This window comes from Anomalospiza imberbis, chromosome 1, assembly GCF_031753505.1.
Source record: "Anomalospiza imberbis isolate Cuckoo-Finch-1a 21T00152 chromosome 1, ASM3175350v1, whole genome shotgun sequence".
Classification (NCBI taxonomy): domain Eukaryota; kingdom Metazoa; phylum Chordata; class Aves; order Passeriformes; family Viduidae; genus Anomalospiza; species Anomalospiza imberbis.
Window position 1 is genome coordinate 71,490,252 of NC_089681.1, and position 10,778 is coordinate 71,501,029.

The 10,778-nt window shown below is 40.5% G+C and overlaps 1 protein-coding gene across 1 annotated transcript; it reads left to right on the forward strand.

Moving 5' to 3' along the window:
* The first annotated feature begins 155 nt into the window (after window positions 1-155).
* Window positions 156-7,919, forward strand: CFAP90 (cilia and flagella associated protein 90). Its single transcript, XM_068196401.1, has 3 exons — window positions 156-331; window positions 4,072-4,188; window positions 7,703-7,919. The coding sequence occupies exons 1-3, from the start codon at window positions 179-181 to the stop codon at window positions 7,847-7,849; spliced, it is 417 nt and encodes a 138-aa protein (XP_068052502.1). The 5' UTR covers window positions 156-178; the 3' UTR covers window positions 7,850-7,919.
* Window positions 7,920-10,778: the final 2,859 nt, after the last annotated feature.

Consider the following 10,778-nt stretch of genomic DNA (forward strand, 5'->3'; position numbering starts at 1 on the left):
GGGTGTCTAGGAACTGACACTTCAGGCTTGAGAGAGCTCTGCGGCACGCCCCGAGTCCCCGAGCACCGGGCCACGCGCGCCCGGGGCCGGTTGCTGCCGGGCTGCCCAGGCCGCGGCGGCGCGGGCGGGCCCGGCGCGGGGCCCTGAGCGCGTTGCCGGGTAACGGCGCCGGGGCAGCATGGCCGCCTCCGGGACGCGCTCGGCACAGGAGGCGCTCGGCAACGCGCCGGGGAGGAGGCGGCCTGCCCTCGCTTCCTTCTCCGCCTTCAGCTTCGTCCCGCCCAAACGGGAAGGGCCTCCGGAGCTCAGCTATTTCGGCCGGCCGCACAAGGTGAGGCGGTGAAGGGAGCGAGCCGGGGACAGGCGGGGGGCAGCGCAGGGGGAAGGGACAGGCTTTCCCCGTAGGTCTCTGCACAGTGTAGACCCTCTGCTTGGACCCGGTACAAAGCTCCGCCCTCATCATGAGCGACCTGGTCAGACAGGTACCAAAAATCGTCATAGCATCATAGAATGGTTTGGGTTGGAAGGGACCTTAAAGATCATCCAGTTCTGACTCCCTGCCATGGGCGGGGATACTTTTCACTAGACCAGGTTGATCAAAGTCCCATCCAGCCTGGCCTTGAACACTTCCAGGGATGAGGCATCCACAAGTTCTCTGGGCAACCAGTTCGAGTTCTTCACCACACTCACAGTGAAGAATTTTTTCCTGATACAGAAATATGGCACATAAATCCATATCACTAGACTATCTAATGCTAAAATAACAGGTTTCACCATCAGAGGCCTTTGCAAAGTGTATTTGCTACTTGTGGAAGGCAAATGAGGGTAAGGTCTTTCACTGGGTAACAAGAGAAGGCAGAGACATTGTTTGCCAAGGACTGAGGATGAACAGGCCACTTGTATCAATGAAATGTGAGGAGAAAAACTAGGAAAGGCATCATCTGTCACTAGGGTGTGATGCAGCACCAGTGGATTTTGTCATAACACACGCTCTTGAGAATCCTTTAATAAGAGACTTCTCCGTTTTCATTTGAGGGAAAAGATTTTCCGTGTGCATTGCATAAATTTTCCGCATGGTCAGCTTTAATAAAATAAATAGAGCTACTCAAAACAATAACATCAATATATGCCTCCATAACTGGATGCTTCTGAAGGTGGAACACTGCCACTCAACATGTGGTAACTCAAATGCACTGGCAGGGGGCCTCACTCCTCACTCTGATGCATTATGTCACCATTGTTCCTCATTCTGTCCTCGTAATTAAAATCAAAAATGAAAGCAATCTTACACCTTCTGCCTCAGCTGAGCTACAGTTCCTGGGTGGTGAACTTGGTGAACTTTTCTATGAAGTGTCATATGAGACATTGAAGTTAACAGGCTTTTTTCACAAAAAAAAAAAAAAAAGTATAAAAAAGTTCTGAAATGCCTATTATGTCAGTGTAACATAGCAATGCTATGGCAATTTATAACAATAAATACAACCCATAAGCCCTCTCCTCACCCAAGTGGCAAGCTACTGAATGCACCAAGCACCAGGCAGCAATGACTGGTGGTTTGTGAGAGTTTGCAGGTCCTGTGTCCCTGGCATGTGGGCAGGGTACAGACCAGAGCACTGTGCTGGGTATTGAACGAACAGCAAATTTCCTGCATTGACCAGGTGGCCCTGCTAAAATACAAGAAGATTTCTCTTGTGACTCTTTTGTGTTGATTCCAGCATTACCTTGGCAAGGTGATCTGAGCCAAAGGTGAGTGGGCACAGTTGGTGCCATGCTTCACAAAACAGTAGGGAGAGCACAACAGGAGTAAAGCAAGGGCAGGTCAGAGGGCTGGAATGGTGCTCTTGGGGCTGGTGGAGCTCACCAGTCTGTACAGAATTAGCAGCCATATGGTAGAGCTTTTCCTTACAATATAGTCTGCTTTTACACTCACAACGGCCTGGTTTGTGAAAAAAAGCTGCTCCAGTGGCATGGAAACAAAAAGTGATAATAGCTGTTTAATAGTTTTCTTCATAGTCCAGGCCTTGGCCACAGGGGAGGAAGCAGATTCAACCCATTCTTCTGCAAAATTTAGGAATTAGATAATTTGAATTTTTTTATTTATAGAGCAAAAGGAATCTCATTCCTTTTTTCAGCTTAAATAACTAAAAACCAACCATGTATCAGAGAGTGAAGCAGAGAGAAGTAGGAAGAAGATGGGCTCATTGCATGGCCAGAAGCCAGAAATTCCTGCCTTTTAATCCCTTGGCTGACAATTGCTCCCTGGATTGCTTTACATAAGTTACTGTAGCCAGTGTGCCTAGTGTTTCCTCTTCTGAGATGTGGAGAAAGCTATTACCTATTTTATGTATGTCTGGAATACTAATGAATGCTTGCAAAGCATTTAGCTTTAGCAGCAGTACACAGAGGATGCTTACCCTGAGTGCACATTTATCATCAGCTCTGTGTGACTCACTTGCTCTGATGGGTTTAAGAAACAGCATGCCACCACCACCACCACGACCAACCAAGTTATCATTTACAACAAAGAGAAACAGCAGCAGAAAGTTATCAGTGTATTGAGCAAAGAAGTGTTGTCTCTACAAATCTGGCAGAAAATCTTAAAGAGATATGTGAGACAGAGCTAGTTTTTGATATAACGGACTGGCTGTCTGCGAGTTCCAGAAAGGAGGAATTATCTGCTCTGACATGAGCAACAAATGACACTTACTCTTTCTTACTCTGAAACAAGTAACAAATAATGCCACATGAATACCAGCAAAGAGCAAAGAACATTTCTGGTGGTGAATACAAATTAAATGCCCACTGAATGAAACTGGTACCCTGGGGAGGAGAAGCAAGGAAGCACAGAAATAATCATGGAGATGACAAATCACGTGCAGGGTGCTCTTGAATGTGCCTGAAATCCTCTGAAGCAAAATGATTTCTGAGAAGTGAAGGGATAGATAGGGTAAGTACAGAATAATTTCTCCTCTTGGCAGAAGCAAGTATCGGAGATACCTTTATAAATAAAGCCTGAAATTACAGCAGTGTCTCACTAGTGCTCTTAACTATGGTTTCCTTTTAATGGAACCATTATAACCTTCTTGACCTGCCGTGACTTGACTATATTTGGAGAATACCACTGTAATTTGAAAATCTCAAAGTACATGAGATTTTCAAAGGTTAAATTAGATACACTGTAAAATTAGAGGACAAAAAAAGCCCAACAAAATGCACCATTCTTTTAGTCAGCCATGCACAAAGCCAATGATGATTGATATTTTTAACAGAATATCAACCTTTATGAAGTTCAGTAACAACTGGCAACATATTTGAGTAGGGGATTTTCTTTTTGGTGTTTTTTTTTTTGTTTTGGGTTTTTTTTGGGTTTTTTTGTGGGGTTTTTTTTTGAGAAGTTTTTTTTAGTTTTGAAATTGCTTTAATTCCATTTATGAGAACTTCTTGACTGGATTTCACAAACACCTTTGTTAGAAGAGCAGATCTTATTATGTTGCTTATTTGGATGCAAATATGTCAACAGTTGAACAACAATATTATGGCTTGGGGTGTGTTTTATTTTAATGTCTGACATATGTGTGTCATGCATACCACTGGATCACAGGAATACCTCTGTGGCACATTTCTCAATTCTGCTCTAATCAGAAATTAAATTATGTTTACTGTGCAGGGTACCTTTGTCTGTTTGAAAGTTCCTGGTTTGCTTTTACATAATTGTGCTAGATCATTTGACAAATACACAAATTTAGGAAGGAGAATATTAAGTGCAGAAAATTAAAACAGATCAGATCAATTTCCAAAATTATAACAGATTACAGTGCGGGGGGAAAGAAGTAAATTGCCACAAGGGAAATTTCAGAGCTGAACAAAAATAAATGATACCACATATCATTAGGTAATTTTGAAAACTATTCAAAAGGACTGGCCCAAACTTCCTAATGAGGTCAGTAATATTACAGTTGTCATTATCTAATGGAATATATGCACTATTTAAGTAATTATTTGACTACATGTATTCTGTAATCTGTAAAGTAAAGCAATTATGTGAATTAGCCATTTTCCCCTTTTCTCAAGACAGGAGTTTTTTTCACCTATGATGCTGTTTTTAGAATACCAGAAGGTTACGACCAATATCTTCCACAATGTGACAGAAAACACGCAAAGAGTCGGGGCCTTAAAATTAATGAGGAGGTAACCCTTTAATAAATTCATAATTATCTTTGTTTAAGGTGTTTTGTACTTTTTGACAAGACTGGAGGCTCTAGGGTTTGTTTTACCCTTTATAATGTAGCCCATATGATAAGAAAGAAATTGGAAGGAGGACATCAGCCTGCAGGTTTAGGAGAAAGCATTATCCCATGAAGACACCCAAATTAGCTCTTGTTCTTTCATATCCTGAAGATTTCCAGGTGACAAGACATATGCAAGTTAAAGCTAAGGGGAAGAGGCAAATCCTCTCTTGCAGGGTGCAGGGAGTACTCTGAACCATCTGTGCTCCTCAAGAGTTGTACTTCAGGTAGTTCTGCAGTTATTTCTGTAGTGCTTAAAAACTCTTTCCCTGAGAGGACTGGATTCAGAGGCCATGACTTCACTGTCCTCTGACACCCACTGTGTCTATGCCAGCATTTGCTGTGAAAGCCCAAGTCTCTGAAGCTGGTGAATTTGTTAGGAAAACCTACACCAGATTGCCCTGCAGGAAGGAAATTCATAGGGAGCTACTGCAAAGGTGTGGTCAATCAGAACACATGGACATGCCTGGTAAAGGATGGGCAAGCATTTGAGGCCAACAGAATCTGGGTTTGATGTGCAGCCTGATAGGTAAATACTCCCTTGGAAACAGAAATACTATAATATATATGCATAAATGTACGTGGATGTATTTTTGTATGCAGCATCTGAATAATACACATATATACAACGGTCTCTGTATATAATTATAATTATGCATACACACACATAACTGCACATAGAGGCAGAGGCTGTCAAAAACCAAATGAAATGTAACCTCTGTGTACTAATGACTTCAAAATCCCAACTGGTTCATGGATGTAAAAGTGATGGGTAGGCTAGGGATGGCTGCCTGTTTTGATGGTAATATATTATACAGAAGGAAGAAGGAAGAGTGACACAAGAGTTCAAATTACTCTAATTTCTGTGCAATAAAATTATGGTTTTTTTCTGACAAAGCCCACTATTTGGGATTCATCTTACTAGCAGTTATATCTGCCAGACATTTCAGTGGAAGTGTGTAGTCATAATGCCCTTCAACTCTATCAGACAGTGCAGGAAGCATTAGATGCTCCCAAAGGAATCCCAGGAGTGCCCATTAGCATCACCTGCTCATGCCTAATAACTGCAAATCTATCTATGTAAATGACTACTCTAATTAGAAATTAAACTTTTTATTTAAACAAAACAACCTCCCTCCCCTAGTACCAAGCATATTTTTCAAGTGGGAAATTTATGTAGAAAGTTCATCAACATAAAGTTACAGCTTTTTACTGAGCTCTTGTATCAACAAAACACACTTTCCTATTGGCTTTCTTCCTAGAGCAAACTTGTATGGCCCAGAATTCATACCAGCTGTGCTGGGCAGTGCACACAAGGGACTGTCCAAACAGGTGTCCCTTAATCCAGCCCTTTAATTAGCATGGATATACATCAAACCCACAGTTATTTCATACTACAACATGATCCTACTGCATGTCATGACACCCAACACTGGATGTAACCATAACTAAGTGCAGATCACATACTCCATTCATCTTTATCACAGTGGCCCTCTCAGGCTTTATGTAATAATAACTAAATTATAAAATATAATAAATAAAAATACCACAATTGACATCTTTCTAGTTCAACACTGAACACAGACAGACTGAACCCACCACAGCTTTACTTGAGCTGGAAAAAAGCAAACCACTGCCAGTAAGCCCCTCATTTTCCGTAGGTAACCTGGGTGCAGGGAATTCAGGAGTACAGTTACAGAAGCTCAGTTTAGCTACATGCAGCTGAGTAACTGCAGTGGAGTGTGTGCTCAGGGCTGCCATTGCTGATTGCAAGTGTTAACAGTGCTAGAATTACACACTGCGAGGGTGGGTAGCAGGACGCTTCCCAGCCAACTGTTGGAAAATCTGAAACCCACTGAATGCCAAACCCACAAAGATGAAATGCCAGTGTGCACAGTCAGTACTGTGCTACCAAGGATGCCGAAAACTGATTTTAAATAAACTTATTTATTTAAAAGGAACTCAAACTATTGGCATCACATATTGCTGCCTGTCATTAGCACTGCAAACCCTGAATTTCTAGCAAAGTCTTTCTTGATGGTACAAAGATTTTTTAGTTTCTCATTCTTCATCATTTGTCCACAACTAGGGCAGGGGAGGAAATTATCTTAATTTTGCCTGCCAGTCTTCTTGACTTGATTTTCGTTCAGCTTAGGGTTAAAAGTTGGTGAACGCAATAGCTTTTAATAGGGTGGAGTAAGGTGGGCAGGATAACTGGGAGATAAATGGTTGTTTTGAAATGAGCTTTTGTATTGAGTGGGTTAGTTAGTTAGTTAGTTAGTTTGTTTGTTTTTAAAGAGTGTTTACAGCATCTTTCCAAGAACCTCAGGTTCTATCCATGAGGCTGGAAATGTCTCTTAGCTGACTGCTGTGCTGTGAGATCCCGCCAATCTGTGCTCTCACCAGCATCCTTGCAGGATGTAAGTGCTGATTTGCTCAGGCTTGTGTCTGTTGTAGCAAAGTAGTCGTTTGCACTTGAACTGTGGTGTGGCATCTGCATTTTGATTCGCCTTTTAGATACTATGTATATTATAAGACTAGAAAAACACATTGCAGACCAAGGCTTACTGTGTTAGTCAATGTGCAAACATAAAAGCAGCCTGATAAATCTGAGACCTTTAGCTAGGGAAAGAAAAACAAACAAATCCTGTCTTTCCCTTCTGACTCCGTAGCTCCCTGTTGCTCTAACACAGGAAGGAACTGCAGATTGCAGATAGTGATTGCATAGCCTCTTAAAGTGCAGCTTACTAAGAACAAGCTTAAAATCTTGGTCAGGTTGTTTTTCATCAAGTCCACTTTCAATCATGGTGAAGCAGTTATTTCTGTAATCTTACAGCTACAAGTATTTTTAGTAAAACCTTTCATTGTGCAGAAATGAAGTAGTATATGCTTTATTTCCTTCAGGGAAAGCTTGCATGGGCTAGTGGTTGCTCAGGGTTTTTCTTTGGGCTTTGATTTTTTTACATGCTGTGCTTTCACTGAATTGTGCAAGCAGGGTGGGTGTTCCTGTAACAGGGGGCACAAATCTCTCCTATTTTTCAAAATAATCATGCAATTCAGTGCATAGGAAAAATAAAAATAAAATTTGTGCTTTTCTAGTATTTAGTTACCCAGTAAGCACACGGTAATCACATGTTTATGTATGTATTTGTGTAAAAAAATTACCAGTCCGCAGCTCCATATCTTATCATCTTGTAATCTAGTGACACATTCATGTTTTACTAAGATAAAAATAACATAAAAAACTAGGGCAGGGATAGAACAGTAAGCTAAACAAATGCACATGCATATTGCAGATGCTGTACAGTTCTGTCAGCTATTTTCCCCCTGGCCACAGCACATTTAGCAATAGAAAACTGCCATGTTTTCTGTTCACCCCGTGATTTTCTTCTAAGGCGACTTTTGTGTTTTCACAGGAAATGGCAAGACCCGTTCCTGTGCTGACATCTTCAGAGTATGGGAAGCGCATACATAAGCCCTTAGACCCAGCAACTGGAGAGCATGCGAAGGTTTATAGCGTGTACGCAGCAATCTATGGGGAAGGCAGCCGCCCCGCTCAGTGAAAAAACCTTCTCCAGGCCTGGATCCATGGGAAATCTCTTGTATCTGTCATCGCCAGCAACATTTATCTGGGGAAAAAACCTAACACTTTGAAAAGCAATATGCTGCTTTTGCCTTTTCCTCTACAGTTTATTTAATGAGAATGATAAGGATTAAAAATAGGGTGAAATAGCAGCTGCACTTTTTCTCATGCTAATTAAAATGCATGTCTTCTTACATTCTCATTAAAATCTCATGAAGAGCAGCACCAACAAGAATTTTTTAGAACATTTTAGGCAGCATCGCTGGGAATGAGACCTATTGGGTCAAAAGCTCTGTCTGCAATTCTGGGCACTGCATCTACCTAACCATTCACAGACCTAACGTTTTAAACAAGCTTGTCCATCAAGGTATCAGTAGTCACAGATTTTTCAATCCTTACTGAGTTTCTAGAGAATTGTGAGACATTGTTTTATATACACAACAGCTGAAATGGGTCTTCAGCTCAGAATTTTCAAAAATGTACGGGCCTATGTGCTCATCAGTTTCACTAGACTTCAAGTGGAACTCGAGTTAAAAGGAACTTCTGAGCACTTAGTATTTGAAGAGACAAAATCTGGGTTTAGCTGAATTCAGACATTCATTTCACTCTAGGAATAGCGTCTGACTGATTTAACAAGAAAAATCATCATTGGTTCTATATCCCATCTGGGAAAAATGGGAAAAAAGACTAAGTAATACTAGCAGAACAAGCACTAAATAATTTGGTAGAAAGGGTGAAAAAAACATAAGGATTTGAGCAGTAGACATTTAAAAAAGCATGTTTAGCACAAATGTCTAAATCTGATTAAATATGTGATGCCTCGTACTTTCATAGAATCCAGTACTAAAATTTTAAGGTAACTTCAGGAGGAGTTTCTCCAGCAGAGTATGCATTAGTTTAGTTCTCAAGAGCCGTTGATCCTGTTGTTGTTTAAGGCTGAGGCAGTATTGTTCAGAAAGGAATAGCCTGAGTGATCATACCAGAAAAAGGACTATAAGTTCACAGCTGTGACTGACACTGTTTTTGTCAGGTATTTAGACACAGGAAATCTGTGTCATTTGTAAATACAGTGAGACACCTAGTGAAAAAAAAAGAGAAACAAAAACCTTCTAAATCTAGGACCTGAAAAAGTAGTAAATTAGGCAGTCGATAGCACTTGTTTGGCTATGATGTGAGAAGCAGAGCACATAGAGCAGCCCATTCTGAGAGTTGTTCATTACTTTCATTATTCACAACCTGCAGTTCTTCTACACTCATTGCGCTATGGACAAAAGGACATTAATGGCTACATTCCTTTTCAAAATAAACACTTCACTAAACAAATTTAGCAGCATTAAATGAAAGGAATCATAGTAAGAACAAAGGGAGAAGGAAATGTTTTCTAATATCATAATGCTTTTCCAAAAATCAGTATCAAGTTATTACTAGTGAAGAATTAGATGGAATATGGCCATATTCTTAGCAGGTTATTTTTACTTTGGGACAGTCAGTATAAATTGCTTTTTTTAAGTAGCCTTACTATATTTACAAACCATCTGTGTTTGAAAAATTATTGGAAATCAAATTTGTTTGAGAATACCACCACCTTCTGGCGTATGTGAGAAATAGCATCGCTTCCACCACGGACCAAGTCCAACATCAAAAGACCAGTTTGAGTTTTCCTATCTGGTTTCTTTGCTTATGTCACACCCTTCTCATCTTTGTGAAGGCCTTTCACAGGTTGTTCCTCCCACTACTTGTTTCTCATTCAGTTCTGAATGGTTCACTTTTTCCTTCAGTGCTCAGTGTCAGAAGAACACCCTGACAATTTCTTCTGTATTAGTGATAAGTTCCTTATAAACATTTGCAAAGCGATTTCAGCTCTCCAATTTCTCGCTTGCCAGAATGACAAACTCTTAGGTTACTGATGATCTGAGCTTACTATTACACATTGGAAAGCACCTTTTGGCACTCCCTCACCTGTCAGTGTTGACATACTACTGTGAGGAAGAGTTTTATACACGCAACAAATTAACACAAACAGAATGGACAGTGTATACAATGTAAAGCATATTCTGGATCTGGATTTTGCATCCAGTAATCTCCAGAGCCTGTTAGGGTAATTGACCGGCACCTGCAACTCACAAATTATTGGAAGGAAAAACTGGCCAGATCTCTGTCTACTGGTGAAATATACAGAATGTCAATGATGTGAAAGTTTCACCTTTTTTCTATCAAAACAACAGTGAAAATCAAACTAGGTAATGCTGGGAATTCTGCTTTGCTACTCATAAATAGTAATTCCACACCGAGAGGAAGCACAAGCTAACAAGAAAATGTGTTACATGGCGGTTCATCAAGAATACATAATATAATCAGAACTAAAGCTCTTCTTTTTTCCCTTCATCATCTGCAAAGCAATGCACTGACCCAAGTTAGGGCACTTGTTCTGGCTGAAGTGGTAACTGGTTCTGGTTCTCACTTCCAGAATTTCTGTTCATAAATAAAAAAGGGCTGCCATGGGACATGGTTCTTCTGAGCTTCAGAGCATAGTTTCTGTAACCCAGAGGAACTCTAGAGTGCATACATGACCTCATTTAGACAGTTTAGCTAAAACTGCCACCAAAGGCAAAAGTACAAATAGAATACATCTGGAACATTGGGCAGCCCCACAGAGACAGTTGTACAAATCCATTATCCTGTGGCAGCTGTTACTTTACAAAGTAAAGCAAATCCTTTTTATTAAAAATGCTCTCGTTTACTGTAAGGCATTGCTATTTATTGAACAGCACTCTGCATCTCTTAAGTAAAACCAATAAACCAATACTGCTTCTGCAACTACTTCAAATTTTAGTTTTATGAAACACTTGGGAAATTACATGAGCAGCTGTAAGTAAATTGCACAATTTCTTCTTTTACTGTCAAGAAAA